General features: G+C 37.0%; 1 protein-coding gene across 4 annotated transcripts in view; it reads right to left on the reverse strand.

The window, feature by feature from the left end:
• The window catches only part of LOC110445849 (dentin sialophosphoprotein-like), a 47,975-nt gene that overhangs the window by 8,421 nt on the left and 20,219 nt on the right, over positions 1-19,335 (reverse strand). For all 4 annotated transcript variants that reach the window (XM_021490669.1, XM_021490668.1, XM_021490666.1 and 1 more), the window contains exons 2-3: positions 17,299-17,433; positions 105-213 (exon numbers count right to left, since the gene is read on the reverse strand). In XM_021490669.1, the coding sequence (XP_021346344.1) occupies positions 105-213; positions 17,299-17,408 (219 nt within the window). In that variant the 5' untranslated portion in view covers positions 17,409-17,433. The remainder of the gene's footprint in view (positions 1-104; positions 214-17,298; positions 17,434-19,335) is intronic.

The following is a 19,335-nucleotide window of genomic DNA, read 5'->3' on the forward strand; positions in this document are numbered from 1 at the left end:
CGTCCTTTAGCTCAGCGGTAGAGCATCGGGCTGGAGAGCCAAGGGTCGCGGGTTTGAGCCCCAGTAATGGCACTATCTTTATCCCTATTCCTCGTCCTACTTACCTTGCGAACTTTGTTGTTCATCATGATGAGCTGCGTGCTGCTGTTACTGATGTCATACACCCCTGCCACTGGGCTTGCTGCGGGCCATGGTCGACCATTATACGGCAACCTGAAACATATAAAATAGACCATAATACATACCTGTGTATGATAGTAATATTGATAGTCTTATTAAATCTATTTACTAGGTGGTGTGTATGACCAGGAAACAGTCATGCTTTACCAGAGACGAGGTTCGTTACCCCTTATTACACGACTGGACACTGCTTTACTTTGCATTTTGAGTCAAATATTTTGACGAATAAAATATATCACTTATAAAGGGCATGTATACTTAGCATATTCACAGGGGATTGACCTTTGCCAAGCCCATAACTGACAAAAGATGTCCAACCATAAGGTCATAGAATCAAAGGACAAGAAATGATCGTTTAATTGACCAACCAATGACACTGGCCTACAACTGATGGTAAACTGTCAGAACATTTAGACACATCTGTAAATGTCATTTCAAAAAACAAAAGGCCCAATGGGCCTGCATCGCTCACCTGGTATTAATCTCACAATTGTAACCTTAAAGTGGACTAAAATAAAGCTACAGGCAAAATATCAGTGTCTTGACTTCAAGTCATTCAGAAGAACCTGTTAAACAATTAAAACATGGACATTAAGTTGAACAAACTTCATATCCCTTCTTCCCAGAATGCAACTTGCCAAAGATCACCACCTTATACCTTTTGTTTATTGAGAAGATGACTTTTAAAGATTTATGCACTATAAACTAGATGTGACCATGAAAGTATGTCAAGGTCATTCACATCAACAAGCAATCACCCTGTATGCTTTAGTTATTCAGAAGAAGTCCTTTAAATATTTCAACATATTTGACCCCTGTGACCTTGAATATGGGCAAAGGTCATTCATTTGAACAAACTTAGTAGCCCTTCATGCCAACATCCTTCTGGCCAATTATCATCACCCTGGACCTTTTGGTTATACAAAAGAAGTTGTTTAAAGGTTTTTAAGACAATTGACCCCTGTGACCTTGAATAAGGACAAAGGTCATTGACTTGAACAAACTTTGTAGCCCTTCATGCTAACATCTTTCTGGCCAATTATCATCACCCTGGACCTTTTGGTTATACAAAAGAAGTTGTTTAAAGCCTTTTAAGACAATTGACTCCATTGACCTTGATTATGAGTGAAGGTCATTTGTTTGAACAAACTTGGTAGCCCTTCATCCCCACATGCTACTGGACAAATTTCATCACCCTGAAGCTTTTGGTTATTCAGAAGAAGTTGTTTAAAGGTTTAAACATATTTGACCCCCCTGTGACCTTGAATATGGGTGAAGGTCATTCATTTAAACAAAACTGGTAGTGCTTCATCCAAGCATAATATTGGCCAAATATCATCATCCTGGGCCCTCTGGTTATTCAGAAGAAGTTGCTTAAAGATTTTAACATATTTGACCCCTGTGACCTTGAAAATGGGCAAAGGTCATTCATTTGAACAAACTTGGTAGCCCTCCATCCCAGCATGCTACTGGCCTAACATCATCAGCCTGGGCCTCTTGGTTATTCAGAAGAAGTTGTATAAAGTAAAAAGTTGACGCCGGACAGACGCCAGACGCTGCACCATGCCATAGCTGACTTAGCCCTCCAGGCCAGGTGAGCTAAACAGTTCCTTGTAAAACCTCATTATAAAAATCTTCGTATAAGCATTACCACCCAACACTCATCATCAAACCTTCCAAATAACAGATCCTGAAAAAATATCTACAACAACTCATGCAACCAACCAGACAACCAAACCCCACCCCAACTTCTTTCACTGCCTGTAACACATTAGGCTGGTTGTTAAATCCCTCCACCCAATCCATTGACACCCATTCACTGCCTGTAACACATAAGGATGGATGTTAAATCCCTCCACGCAATCCATTGACACCCATTCACTGCCTGTAACACATAAGGATGGATGTTAAATCCCTCCGCCCAATCCATTGACACCCATTCACTGCCTGTAGCACATTAGGCTGGATGTTAAATCCCTCCACCCAATCCAATGACACCCATTCACTGCCTGTAACACATTAGGCTGGATGTTAAATCCCTCCATCCAATCCATTGACACCCATTCACTGCCTGTAACACATAAGGATGGATGTTAAATCCCTCCACGCAATCCATTGACACCCATTCACTGCCTGTAACACATAAGGATGGATGTTAAATCCCTCCACGCAATCCATTGACACCCATTCACTGCCTGTAACACATAAGGATGGATGTTAAATCCCTCCACGCAATCCATTGACACCCATTCACTGCCTGTAACACATAAGGATGGATGTTAAATCCCTCCACGCAATCCATTGACACCCATTCACTGCCTGTAACACATTAGGTTGGATGTTTAATCCCTCCACCCAATCCATTGCCACCCATTCACTGCCAGTAACACATTAGGCTGGATGTTAAATCCCTCCATCCAATCCATTGACCCCCATTCACTGCCTGTAACACATTAGGATGGATGTTAAATTCCTCCACCCAATCCATTGCCACCCATTCACTGCCTGTAACACATTAGGATGGATGTTAAATTCCTCCACCCAATCCATTGCCACCCATTCACTGCCTGTAACACATTAGGATGGATGTTAAATCCCCCGCCCAATCCATTGACACCCATTCACTGCCTGTAACACATTAGGCTGGATGTTAAATCCCCCCCCCAAATCATTTACAACCATTCCCTGCCTGTAACACATTAGGGTGGATGTTAAATCCCCCCCCCAAACCATTGACACCCATTGACTGCCTGTAACACATTAGGGTGGATGTTAAATCCCTCCCCCCAATCCATTGACCCCCATCCACTGCCTGTAACACATTAGGCTGGATGTTAAATCCCTCCACCCAATCCATTGCCAGTAACACATTGGGATGTCCATATGTCTCCAGATTAAATCCCCACCCATTCCATCCCTCTATCCCTCCACTACCAGAAACACATTAAGACAGACCACAGCTACAGGTTAACTATGTCAGGGAATGCAGAGATATATTTGTAATGAAATTAACCATACATTGACATTATCGTTCCACGTAACAGAATGCTGAGTTAGATACTGTGTTATCAGCGTTTCTCTTATCTATTGATTGACAGTGACTTGACCCCAGTGAAACCAGTCACATCCCCAAATGGAATTGATTGGGCAATGTTTATAGTGTAGCACAATTATGATACTAGAATATGTGTAGCAAAATTAAACAAACACAATATCACACGGAAATAAGATTGATTTATATTTCATGGCTCAGGTAAAAGCTGAAATTGCTACACCAAATCAGCAGATTTATCAAAGAATTAAATGTAGCGTGAACTAGTGTGAAATGTAGTCCTGTGTATATACTTATAGTCAGGTTATTTACAACACAGACAGGAATCAGCACAGGCATGTTCACTGACCTGGCTAATCTTAATGACATGACAAACTGTATACAGCTGGATGAGTATAAGCATCAAATAATCAAAAATTAATATAACATACAACTCAAATTCATGTGAAAATTAGATTTCAAATGAAACATCAGAAAAATGAAATTCTGCAAATGTTTCACCTTCTTCCATCTAATGTTTTTTTGCATCCTGGAAGACACTGTCCTTTGTAATAAATTAAATCTACAGTATTTTTACCCATCTTGTTTGCAATCAGACAAGTTAAAACATGTCCATTACACATAACTAACGGTACTGTATCAAGATTGTTTAAACAACAGCTTGAAAAAAAGAAAACTATATATGTAATTATGGAAATAACCACAGAAATAACCAGAATATAGTATTGTGAAACATGTCTTATCTAACAACTTGTGGGACACAACATATTGGTCAGAATAACCTGTCTAATCTGTCACTCAGAGGGACACAACATATTGGTCATAATAACCTGTCTAATCTGTGACTCAGAGGAACACAACATATTGGTCAGAATAACCTGTCTAATCTGACATCCAGTGAGACACAACATATTGGTCAGAATAACCTGTCTAATCTGACACCTAGTGGGACAACATATTGGTCAGAATAACCTGTCTAATCGGACTCCTAGTGGGACACAACATATTGGTCAGAATAAACTGTCTAATCTGTCACTCAGAGGAACACAACATATCGGTCAGAATAACCTGTCTAATCTGACACCCAGCAAGACAACATTGGTCAGATTAACCTGCCTAATCTGACACCTAGTGGGTCACAACATATTGGTCAGAATAACCTGTCTAATCGGACTCCTAGTGGGACACAACATATTGGTCAGAATACCCTGTCTAATCTGACACCTAGTGGGACATCATATTGGTCAGAATAACCTGTCTAATCTGACATGCAGCAAGACAACATTGGTCAGAATAACCTGTCTAATCTGACACCTAGTGGGACAACATATTGGTCAGAATAACCTGTCGAATCTGACATCCAGCAAGACAACATTGGTCAGATTAACCTGCCTAATCTGACACCCTGTGGAACACAGGTCATTGACATGATGTGCTTGTATGCAGGTCTTATTTGGCAGTTTTCATTAGAAATATAATTACATCATGTCTGATTCAGCAAAATGTCAGAAAACTTTATATAACCTCTATTTGATGTCACAAAAGATGTATTCAGGGGATTTCATCTTCATTCAATAGCAATCTATCCTTATTCCTAATGCAGCAGAAATTAAATTCAAAATGAATTTACACTCAAAGATAATTAGAAAGTTTTCACTATGAAGCATACCAAATGATATTTAATGCATTTTATACTATAATACAGTAATTACAAACAGGCCCATACAATCAACTTACTGTAAATTAACAATCCTAGCCTGTGTTTCTACAAAAGCTCAGTGGGGCTGGTTGTAGATAAGGTCAACCACAGTACTTGTGTATCTGACAGTTTGATTAAAATGCTTTATTTAACTTTTGCAGAAACCAATTTAAAAGAACAAGAAAATCAGTTTCCATATTACTTAGAGCTTACACAACAATGCATATTGAACAAAAGCAATTGACTCTACAGCCATTGTAAGCAATTTTGACTCTACAGCCATTGTAAGCAATTTCTCTTTCCTTATAACAAATTAAGGATTTTCAGGGGAGATAACTCATACACTTTAGAAATAAAAAAAGAAATATACCTAATTAAATTGAGACTGATTGTGTTACTATTTATATTCAAGCTGTTTAATGTATAAACATATTTTTAAAGATCAATTATTGATAATGTTAAGATTTGTAAACTTATGTTTTGTATATACATATTGGGAGAGAAATTTTATCCTTGTAATGTACATACTCTTTTTAATTTTATTGATAATTTTAAATGGCTACATTTAGTAATTAAATTATATGAGGAAAGAAATTTTAAGATTAAATGGTTATACTGGTATATGCTTTTTGGCTTTAAATTTTCCTTAAAAATTTATTCGAGGTACAAAGAACCTCAAATTTAGTAAATTATATTTAAACATTACTTTGCCGGTAATGTAATTGTTTTAAAGCAAATCTGTTGGTAATTTGTTTTAAGAATTAAGAGTCCTCACAAGTACAGGTAACGTGTCAAGCTCAGGATCAAAATGGTTATTCGATTCCCTGACCTTAGAATTTCAATAGAACTCATAGAATTTCTAGCTACTGAAAATGAACACGGTAGGACGGGTAGTGTTTTACAATACAGTGGAAAAGAACCAATCAAAAATCACTTTTGTATATACAGATGACAAAGATGTATATATAATAACTTTGATGCAGATTTGATCTGCCAATATTGTTGTGACAGTATTCGAAATAATACCTCCCATGGAATGAGAAATTAAACCCAGTGTCGTTGTTCTCAAGTAAAGTACATCCACAATCAAATCAATACCAGATTATACCATAATCTTTGGTGGGCAGTAAATGTTCAAATATTTGTACGTCCAGTTCATTTCGGACACATCCTCACACTGTTGACATAACCGATTCATTACCTGGTCATTACTTTACGGAGAAATTTACCTGGACGTGGATTACACATAATCAACTAGGTCTGCCGAGTAATTGGAAATGAAACATATATGGATTGACAGGTGCTCTGGGACCAGTAATGGGAAATTAATGGTATAATGTTTCATTTGTGATAAGAGTTGAAAATATCTTTTTTAATTTCTCAGTAATAACCATACTTCATTGAACATCCGTGGATATTATCACTTAAATTGAATTAATGTATTTTATTCAAACTAATTCTGAGTGAATTAAACCAAGATGAAGCAATTATAGACCAAATTTATAACATACCAACCTGTAATAACAAACTTCAATAACATGAAACCTTTTTTTACTGACATCTATAACATGACATCCTGTTATTACCAACATTTATAACATGACAATCTCCATTTACTGACATCTACAACATGACAGCCTGTTATTACCAATATTTATAACATGGCAACCTCCATTTACTGATATCTACAACATGACAGCCTGTTATTACCAACATTTATAACATGACAACCTGTGAAAACAAACCTCTATAACATGGCAACCTGTGTTAACCGACATCTTTAACATGACAACCAGCGTTAACCAACCTCTTTAACATGACAACCTTTTTTTACTGACATCTATAACATGACATCCTGTGTTTATCAACATTTGTTATATGACAACCTCCATTTACTGACATCTACAACATGACAGCCTGTTATTACAAACATTTATTATATGACAACCTCCTTTTACTGACATCTACAACATGACAGCCTGTTATTACCAACATCTATAACATGACAACCTGTGAAAACAACCCCTATATCATGACAACCTGTGTTAACCGACATCTTTAACATGACAACCATCGTTAATCAACCTCTATAACATGACAACTTCTGTTTACTGACATATATAACATGGCAGCTTGTGTTAACCAACCTCTATAACATGCTAACCTGTGTTTACCAAACTCTTTAAAATGACAACCTATGTTAACCAAACTCTTTAAAATGACAACCTATGTTAAGTGACATAAAAAAACATAACAATTAACCTCTGTTTACTGAGATCTTTAACATGATGACCTGTGTTAGCCAACCTTTATAAAGTGACAACCAGTGCTAATCAACCTTTATAATATGACAACCTCTGTTAACTGACCTATATAACATAACAACCTCTGTTTACTGACCTCTTTAACATGGCAGCCTCTGTTTACTGATCTCTATAACACGATAACCTCTGTTTACTGGCATCTTTAAAATGAAAATATGTGTCAACTGACCTCTACACCATGTCAACTTATGTTTACTAACCTCTATAGCATGACATTTCTGTTTACTGACCTCTTTAATATGACAATGTCTGTTTACCAACATTTACTGAGATTGTTGAATGAATCTCTATTTGAAGTTTTCCCCTATCATATACTCATGAGTTAATATTATTTTTATAACAGCTAGGAACTGTTATACCCCTGAACCATAATACATACATAAAATACTCTGTGTTCATTCTTTTATCACATTGACAACATGTCTTGAGGTGAAAGTTGCCAAGTTGAAGGTCTCTGTAATATATTAATGTTGTCTATCACCTGTGCTGCTGTGAAGGGACCTAAATCACCGAATAGCACCCATTATGTCACTATGTAGTCCTAAGGTAGCATTCTGTGTGTGGGAGTGTCACTCTTGTCCCGAGGTACGGCACCCTGTTGGTGTGAGAGTGCGATATCAGAATACCAGGTACTACTTGCTGGGTATATTTGTTTTGTGATTAGAAACCAAAAGAAACTTAAAGCAGATATACCATAAAGTGAATGTACCAAACTTCTAAAGTAGCCTACAGATACAAACTGCTACATAGGTCAGTACATCATTTAATGTTTGTTTTTGGTAAATGTTTAATGTGTAAACCAACAAATACGGTATCACAAAAACATGTAAGCTATGTAATTATGTAGATAATTGGGTAACGGCTCACACCCCAAAAGCCGTATCAGCCCGCAAAACCTGTATCACACCCCTTTTGGAATTTTTTCGTTTTTCAATATTTCAAAAGAAAAATAGATTATAGGTAGTAGCTTTTATTAGTAAGTAACATGCCTTTTTCCATATCACACCCAAGATCAACCCTCGACCAATATCAGCCCTCGGGCCTTCGACCAATATCAGCCCTCGGGCCTTCGACCAATATCAGCCCTCGGGCCTTCGGCCCTTGTGCTGATATCGCAGTCTCGGGTTGATACTGGGTGTGATATGGAAAAAGGCATGTATTATTCTCTATGTAATCTGATGGTTGTTATTACTTCAGTCGAGATATAGTACAATAATCTACAGTGTTCCGACGTCTGTATAGGACAGCCGTTGAGAAATTTCAGTTTTTAATTTTGCTCTAGTAAACATGACATAGGATGGAAAGACAGGAAAGATTAGTGAGGACGGGGAATTCAGACACTTAAACATACAACAGATTTAATGACTGTTTGCTTTTGAACGCTCTCCAATCCATCTGAACAAATAAAAGTTTTAAGTCAGATTTGGCATGACATCAAAGAAAATCACATAAATATGTGATGAATGTCTACACAAAATCAGTTTATGTTGAAGTTATGGAAGTTTTTATATTACTCAACCAAAAGAAAACTAGCCAGATAAGCATGTATGTGGTTGTATTTCAGCCACACAGACCTTCAATTCCCCGCCACCACAATCCCCCCTCCCATCCAGTTGGGGTCCAATAGTCATCGATCATCAATGCTTGAGCTGGTTCCCAGAAGTGTCAGTAGCATGCTGTAGTTTGTTAACCTCCTTTACATGTTGCTGCCTACTTGAACAACTGGGTAGACTGGATATGAATAGCACTTAAGGATTCCTCAGCTACACAGCGTTTAATTAACCATAAATGTCTCCTTATATATTTACACTCAAGTATTACTCGGTTAACACAGAACAGAAGTAGACTAGTCTCGTCTGATGGGACGAGGAAATGTAACACAGGTCAGACAGAGATTCAAACCCATGGCCTCAAGCACTCACGACAGAGGCTGTACAGATTCTGCTGTTTATTCAACAGTGATCTATCAGATCCACTACACAAGCACACATGATAATAAACCAGAGTTTAAATCTGCACAAGTTGATAGTCAATATGTATTTCATAATGAGATCCCCCTATGTAAGCCTTCAGTTTGGTACAGCCATCATGTAAGATATTAAGGATCTCTGTCCCACTGCACTGCCATTTTTCCTATACACAGTAACCTCCCCTTAAAGTCCATTTGGATATAACTGTAGCACATTTTGGCTCGACCACTTCCGTTGTCTAGGTAACTCAATCAGTTTCAGCGATAAAAGAACAATCTGAAGTCCAGGGTTCAAATCCCTGTCTGGTCCCACACAATATTTTACGGTCAGAACATGTTTGTTGAGTATATTTCGTTTATTTCATCTCATTGTGTTTTCATTAAAGCCCTGCAATGTATACTTTTCTTTTAACAAACAATTTAGCAAAGTGATACTCATTTTGTAAAAATAAGTTTACAATGCATAGTTGAAGTTTTTGAGGATGATACGGGAATCATTAACCCCACTTTATCCACCTAGTGTCTCATACACATTCTTAAAGTTTAACTTGTCTTTTAATTATGATATATATATATATCTTTTTAAGACATATCTTTTTTCAAACACAAAACTAAGACCCTTATAGCCATTTTTAGTTTTACTTTGAAGCTGTATTTATGAATCAGTATAAAAAGGCATATATACAGATATGGACACCTGTCATGATGTCTCAGATTGCAGTGTTTGGAATATTTCAGGGTACAAAGTGTCCTTATAATGAGAAAGAACACACAGGTGGGGTATTGCTTGTATTGTATTCCTAAGCAATTGGTCTTTTAAATGCATTTATAAATTTTCTGCAAAACATTACTTATCATGTTTTATGTGTACAACATTATGACACAATACAATCAATAGAATAAGGGGAGATAATAACAGTATAGGGGTCCGGAGATTATTGTATAAGGTCATAATGTTGTAACAAACACATTAAAAGTATGTGTAATCGCCTGGAGATGGTCATCAGGTTTTAAAAAGTAAGCGATAGTCATGTATAATTGTCGTGCCTACATATTTAAACAATACACAAAGACTTCCTAAGACTGAACTATATTTATGTATGAACAGTGTTACTTCAAAGCATGTAAAAAAAACTACATGTACGTAAAGGTTTTGTGCTACTTGTAATTGAAAAACTGACCTTGAAAGTATTGACTATAGGGACTATGGTAACACAAATATTTCTGATCGGTAGCAGAAATAAAGATGGCTATATTCAAGTTATTTCGCCACTAGTTCCAAGGAATCAATTATGCTGTTTGACTTCTCAGTAAAACACACAGCTAGCATACAGTGCTTGTCATCAAACCTCATACAAAGAATTTGTTTCCATACCACAAGTTTATCACATATATAGAAGAGTATTAAAGGCAAGCTGAATATAACAAAGGTAGGCCACATTGATTTTTGTCTGTTTAAAGCAAATCTCTGAGGCTTAGAAGTCAGACACATCCAGGTTTAAGTAGGAGTGGGGAAAAATGGATTGACCCTGAGCCTTAGCCACCAGCATTTCTATCCATCTAGTACATCCATCTTTTTTTACATAAAGGTCACCCAAATTCTTGATATCAAGGTCACCCATTTTTTTTATATAAAGGTCACCCATATTCTTGATATCAAGGTCACCCATTTTTTTTATATAAAGGTCACCCATATTCTTCAAATTATGTCACCCAAACTGTTGATGCACACTCCACCAACTGAGATCTTTCAATAACAGTCAGCCAAGTCCATTTTTGCCCAACTCATTCCTGTTTCAACACAAGTCTTAAAATAATCCCTGACACATCATGCAAGTCACTTAAGACTTGACATGACCTCCTCAGGCAAAAACCTCGCTCGACCTTCTAGGGGTATTTCATACATGTTACAACATACACCATATTTCTTTAGAGTTGTTGAATAATACTTCTGTCAATGCTTTCACTTTACAAAACCTGAGAAATATCACCAATTTGTCCACAGTTTTAATCTGTTTTCTTAAATACTATAAACTTACAATGCTGGTGACGATGAAGTTGGAATATAAAGATAATCTAATCTTAGAAAAACCAGTTTTGCACTGATCTTCAGTTTCAAGAACATGTAAAAGATAACTGAAGTCACCTATTGATTTCCTTGATAAGTAGACCTACATATTTATGCAGACAGGAAGAACTGTCCACATAAACCAACTGACACTGGACAGCTCCATGCATTATACATGTACACCTAATCCCTTATGTATCCCCAACAACACATTGAGCAGGAACACCTTACAAGGTTTATACCTACCATGGTCCAAAAGGTAAACAATGTTAGTTATAGCTGCCATGAGACATAACAAATTAGATTCCATGTTCTAAGAGTTAAAATGCAAAGGGGCAAGACCAGAATTCAAACCCTGACCTCCGTTCACATTACAGTCGCCATAACCAAACCCTGAACCTCCGTTCACATTACAGTCGCCCTAACCAAACACTGAACCTCCGTTCACATTACAGTCGCCTTAACCAAACCGTGAACCTCCGTTCACATTACAGTCGCCCTAACCAAACGAGCTACATGATCAGCGTTAACATCCCGGAATGTTCCCTAAACAGTTACATATCCAAAGCAATACCATGGAGAGGGTAGTACTGTATGTATGGACATATCTGAAACAAAACTATGGAGAGGGTAGTACTGTATGTATGGACATATCTGAAGCAATACTATGGAGAGGTAGTACTGTATGTATGGACATATCTGAAGCAATACTATGGAGAGGGTAGTACTGTATGTATGGACATATCTGAAGCAATACCATGGAGAGGGTAGTACTGTATGTATGGACATATCTGAAGCAATACTATGGAGAGGGTAGTACTGTATGTATGGACATATCTGAAGCAATACTATGGAGAGGGTAGTACTGTATGTATGGACATATCTGAAGCAATACTATGGAGAGGGTAGTACTGTATGTATGGACATATCTGAAGCAATACTATGGAGAGGGTAGTACTGTATGTATGGACATATCTGAAGCAATACTATGGAGAGGGTAGTACTGTATGTATGGACATATCTGAAGCAATACTATGGAGAGGGTAGTACTGTATGTATGGACATATCTGAAGCAATACTATGGAGAGGGTAGTACTGTATGTATGGACATATCTGAAGCAATACTATGGAGAGGGTAGTACTGTATGTATGGACATATCTGAAGCAATACTATGGAGAGGGTAGTACTGTATGTATGGACATATCTGAAGCAATACTATGGAGAGGGTAGTACTGTATGTATGGACATATCTGAAGCAATACTATGGAGAGGGTAGTACTGTATGTATGGACATATCTGAAGCAATACTATGGAGAGGGTAGTACTGTATGTATGGACATATCTGAAGCAATACTATGGAGAGGGTAGTACTGTATGTATGGACATATCTGAAGCAATACTATGGAGAGGGTAGTACTGTATGTATGGACATATCTGAAGCAATACTATGGAGAGGGTAGTACTGTATGTATGGACATATCTGAAGCAATACTATGGAGAGGGTAGTACTGTATGTATGGACATATCTGAAGCAATACTATGGAGAGGGTAGTACTGTATGTATGGACATATCTGAAGCAATACTATGGAGAGGGTAGTACTGTATGTATGGACATATCTGAAGCAATACTATGGAGAGGGTAGTACTGTATGTATGGACATATCTGAAGCAATACTATGGAGAGGGTAGTACTGTATGTATGGACATATCTGAAGCAATACTATGGAGAGGGTAGTACTGTATGTATGGACATATCTGAAGCAATACTATGGAGAGGGTAGTACTGTATGTATGGACATATCTGAAGCAATACTATGGAGAGGGTAGTACTGTATGTATGGACATATCTGAAGCAATACTATGGAGAGGGTAGTACTGTATGTATGGACATATCTGAAGCAATACTATGGAGAGGGTAGTACTGTATGTATGGACATATCTGAAGCAATACTATGGAGAGGGTAGTACTGTATGTATGGACATATCTGAAGCAATACTATGGAGAGGGTAGTACTGTATGTATGGACATATCTGAAGCAATACTATGGAGAGGGTAGTACTGTATGTATGGACATATCTGAAGCAATACTATGGAGAGGGTAGTACTGTATGTATGGACATATCTGAAGCAATACTATGGAGAGGGTAGTACTGTATGTATGGACATATCTGAAGCAATACTATGGAGAGGGTAGTACTGTATGTATGGACATATCTGAAGCAATACTATGGAGAGGGTAGTACTGTATGTATGGACATATCTGAAGCAATACTATGGAGAGGGTAGTACTGTATGTATGGACATATCTGAAGCAATACTATGGAGAGGGTAGTACTGTATGTATGGACATATCTGAAGCAATACTATGGAGAGGGTAGTACTGTATGTATGGACATATCTGAAGCAATACTATGGAGAGGGTAGTACTGTATGTATGGACATATCTGAAGCAATACTATGGAGAGGGTAGTACTGTATGTATGGACATATCTGAAGCAATACTATGGAGAGGGTAGTACTGTATGTATGGACATATCTGAAGCAATACTATGGAGAGGGTAGTACTGTATGTATGGACATATCTGAAGCAATACTATGGAGAGGGTAGTACTGTATGTATGGACATATCTGAAGCAATACTATGGAGAGGGTAGTACTGTATGTATGGACATATCTGAAGCAATACTATGGAGAGGGTAGTACTGTATGTATGGACATATCTGAAGCAATACTATGGAGAGGGTAGTACTGTATGTATGGACATATCTGAAGCAATACTATGGAGAGGGTAGTACTGTATGTATGGACATATCTGAAGCAATACTATGGAGAGGGTAGTACTGTATGTATGGACATATCTGAAGCAATACTATGGAGAGGGTAGTACTGTATGTATGGACATATCTGAAGCAATACTATGGAGAGGGTAGTACTGTATGTATGGACATATCTGAAGCAATACTATGGAGAGGGTAGTACTGTATGTATGGACATATCTGAAGCAATACTATGGAGAGGGTAGTACTGTATGTATGGACATATCTGAAGCAATACTATGGAGAGGGTAGTACTGTATGTATGGACATATCTGAAGCAATACTATGGAGAGAGTAGTACTGTATGTATGGACATATCTGAAGCAATACTATGGAAAGGGTAGTACTGTATGTATGGACGTATCTGAAGCAATACTATGGAGAGGGTAGTACTGTATGTATGGACATATCTGAAGCAATACCATGGAGAGGGAATTACTGTATGTATGGACATATCTGAAGCAATATTATGGAGAGGGTAGTATTGTATGTATGGACATATCTGAAGCAATACTATGGCGAGGGTAGTACTATATGTATGGACATATCTGAAGCAATACATGGAGAGGTAGTACTGTATGTATGGACATATCTGAAGCAATACTATGGCGAGGGTAGTACTATATGTATGGACATATCTGAAGCAATACTATGGAGAGGTAGTACTGTATGTATGGACATATCTGAAGCAAAACTATGGAGAGGTAGTACTGTATGTATGGACACATCTGAAGCAAAACTATGGAAAGGGTAGTACTGTATGTATGGACATATCTGAAGCAATACTATGGAGAGGGTAGTACTGTATGTATGGACATATCTGAAGCAATACTATGGAGAGGGTAGTACTGTATGTATGGACATATCTGAAGCAATACTATGGAGAGGGTAGTACTGTATGTATGGACATATCTGAAGCAATACTATGGAGAGGGTAGTACTGTATGTATGGACATATCTGAAGCAATACTATGGAGAGGGTAGTACTGTATGTATGGACATATCTGAAGCAATACTATGGAGAGGGTAGTACTGTATGTATGGACATATCTGAAGCAATACTATGGAGAGGGTAGTACTGTATGTATGGACATATCTGAAGCAATACTATGGAGAGGGTAGTACTGTATGTATGGACATATCTGAAGCAATACTATGGAGAGGGTAGTACTGTATGTATGGACATATCTGAAGCAATACTATGGAGAGGGTAGTACTGTATGTATGGACATATCTGAAGCAATACTATGGAGAGGGTAGTACTGTATGTATGGACATATCTGAAGCAATACTATGGAGAGGGTAGTACTGTATGTATGGACATATCTGAAGCAATACCATGGAGAGGGTAGTACTGTATGTATTGAGGCCCACTGTAAACATTCCTATTGTTCTTTTGCAGTAGGACAGGTATCCTTTAGAGATAAATAACATTTAGGGATTGAATATCGACAGTAGATATCATGGCCATATGTTTACATTGCCACTGCAACTTTCTCTATAAGCAATTACCATCAGAAATAGTATGCATAGGGCTATGTACATAAATTGATTAGCATCACTTTGAAGCTTCCCCTCCAGTCTTGAATAACATGAGACAAATTAACTGTTAGAAGCAAACATTTTGGTGACATATAGTTTGGACTGTTCAAGGAATCGAGTATGCAATGATGACACTGACACTTAACCATTGAAAATTGGGAATACTTATGTGTAGATCAATATCAAACATAAAATTTAGAATGTAAATATATGTATCGAACAGCACTTTTCAATGTTCATACCAGCATGAACATTGAATAAATGCCATTCAATCCTTAGATGAGTACAATTCGACACCTTGCATGCATATATATTGTAATACTATGGCGGTAATCCTCAGCCATTATACCTAGGCATAACATCTACCAAAATGCCACTCAATCTTGGATCCGAGTAGGACTACATTTGTTATGCGTATAATAACATTTTCTGATTTTCCTGTGAGATTTTCACGATGATGATGGTGTAATAAGGTACAATGTTGTGTAAAGGTTTGTATTTAATCCCTTCACGATCATAAACATTCGCTACCTCCAACTTTTCTCACGTTAAACAGAAATACATCAGATGTCCTTAAACCTTTGAGTTTGTTACTGAATTTTTCATTTTATGTAAATTAGATGACATGGTGCAGCATTGTGAGAATTGTCAGAGGACATGACCCACACTGAGTATTGATAAATTGAATAGCACTATGACAGTCGTGTACCGTCCCGACTTAGTCGCCCTGCCTTACACACCCATTAGACCCGAAAAGCAGATAAACCATCTCCTAAGATAGCGATGATATTGTGAATCACCGGGATTTCTCAACCATACAATGTGATTAAAGCACTCATTGTCTACACGACCGTTCTACAGCTAGTGAGCTTTGATCTGTGTGAATTGTAAATAGCCGGGATTTTTTTTACATAGGTAGTAATTAAGTATAACCTATTATACTTGTACATTTTAATTCTTTGACATACATTTTATATGTTTATAATTTCAGTGATCATGAAACCGATATGAAAACCACCAAAATATTGATTACATACATGGTTTATCTACAGAGTTTTACAAACAACACAATTTGCTTTATAGCCCAAGGTCAGATAAATATACTCAGAACTTTCTGCAAATTTGTAAACAATCATAATGTTTCTGTGAAGAATATATTTCCAACAGTACCATTTCTATGTTTGTAACTTTATGACTTGCATGATAACTTATGATTTGACTACATAATGGAGTAAGGTTTATTTAAAAAGCACTACAATATTAGGTTTTAACATGCAAGAAAATGGTTATGTCATGATGTTCTTCAGTCATCAATATATATTGTACAGTGATTAAATAAAATGTGAGAGCAGAATGTACATTCATGATAGGATACGTATATACATTGTAACACATTGTAAAATATAAGTTTACACTGTAGAATGTGCATGACATATAAGGGGTTTTATTTTTTCACTTAATCAAAACAAATGAATCATATTCAATATAATCAGGTTGAACTTAAGTCTGAAAGTTTCCTTTCTTGAGGTGAGTAAAAGTAAACAAACTTTCCTTGTCAATAAATAAATCGAAGATCATCAAATCCTCTAATCATGACCTGGGGGTTGCTGTTGAACAGAAATTATAACCTTATCATCATGTTTACCTTTTGTAGCGTTTTGAGAGTTCCTCGGAGGTAGTGCCAGCCTTGGTGGGCGTTGACCGTCGGTTGAGTCCCGGGGTGTAAAACAGCGTGCCCGGGTACAAAGACGTCATGATTGGTGTTTGATCTCAGCGACACCTACAACCATAATCCAAACAACAATTTCAACAACATATCTTACACGTGGTGATGGTGTTAGGGCACTTAACATACTAGTCATGGAAACATCACACATAAACACTTACTGGTTGTGATACAGAACCTTTCTATAATTACACTGACATTCCAAACAATTTTTACTATGACATTCCAAACAGTATTTACAATGATATTACAAACAATATTTACTATGACATTCCAAACAGTATTTACAATGGCATGCCAAACAATATTTACTATGAATTTCTAAACAATAATATAATGACATTGTAACAACATACCAGACATGTAGTCAAGAAAAAGACCTTGGGTTTCCCACATGTGACATGTGACAGTATCTGTCAGATCGATGTTCACATTATAATTAACAGATCATCCTGTAGTAATCAGACTGGTTATGTTGCAGGATTTGTGATTACTTTAGCAGAATTATCTAATTATAGATAACAATAAACGTTGATACAGCTTGTTGTGTTTACTGTGGTATTACACCACAATGGATGAGTGCGCTGATCAAATACTCTCTCATTTCTGTGATCAATACGGCCGGAAGCTGATTCAAATCAGTAATTAAACAATTGTTTTATGTTACAATCACAGCACCACAGACTCTCCCTGACAGCACCAATCAATTACCTTATGTATCAGAAGTTTTTGTGTGATTGATTGACGTTATGTCCTCCGAGGATTTTTTTTTATTATTTTGGTCTGCTGCATCAAAACCGATTTAATTCCCAAAGGATTCAAAACATTTTTATAAATAACTTCATAAAGACGGAGAGAGGATGTTTAATGGAAGCTTCACATGTGAATATAACATTCAGTATACTTTTACTACAGTGAAGATGTTTTTATCAAATAAATAATTTCTGATATGTCACTTGTAGGAATGTAACAGATTTATACATGTGTAGAACAAATGTTTGAGATTCTTGCAATACTATATAAGCAGGTAAATGATTGTATAAAAGCCGAAGAATAAGAGGGGAAATACAGCTTTACTGGCAAGCTAAACAAGCTTGTTAGTGATGTGGTATAATGATGACCCGGGGACCTACTGTTTACCAACATCAAGTGTGGTCAGTGGCTGGATTGGTGCCTGCTCACACCTTACAATATCGATCGAGTTCTCTATCATTCTGTAAGGTGAAAACTTAGATATCCTGTATGGTAAATGAAACAGTTATGAGTAAAGCCTCTGTCATTCATCTTACTATCGGCCGAAATCAAACATTATAATTTGTCACAATGGGAACCCTTGTTCTAATTTCTACCATTGATGTATCATTAACTACTTATGACGGTGTGTACTTAATTACATTATGCAGGTCTCGGTGGGAATGAGCGGTCGTGAGCATATCCTACACGGGGTATCGGCTGTAATCTGTGGTTCAGTCGTGGCATTAGGAACGTCAGACAGGTGTTGACAGGTGAGCCCTTACAGATATAATGCCTGTCCATTATTACACCTAGAGTTGCCCTGTCAAAGTCAATGGGTTTTGGAAGCATTGTTAGTATAAATAAAAAAAGTCTATTAACTAAAATTCAATTTTCACCAAAAACTTAACAAGTACCTTGTACTAAGTAATACCAAATATTTGTTTTCATTTATCTTTTTGGAATCCTTCACATAAGCAACGTTAGTTAGAATGTCCCCTTTCTACCCTCACCATCAACAACGTTAGTTAGAATGTCCCCTTTAACACTGGTGGACCCTTACCGTGTATTTTTTTCATTTTTTCGTTTAATTTTCAAAAATCGTTTAGTTGTTCTCTTTTTGTGTGTATTTTTTGGATTATAGTTTATATTTGACGAGTCACCGTTTATTGTTTAAACCGACGTTTATTCTTCGCAGACTTGTGTTTAGTTTTGAGTATAACA

Source organism: Mizuhopecten yessoensis, unplaced genomic scaffold (genome assembly GCF_002113885.1).
Source record: "Mizuhopecten yessoensis strain PY_sf001 unplaced genomic scaffold, ASM211388v2 scaffold2383, whole genome shotgun sequence".
In the NCBI taxonomy this organism is placed as follows: Eukaryota; Metazoa; Mollusca; class Bivalvia; order Pectinida; family Pectinidae; genus Mizuhopecten; species Mizuhopecten yessoensis.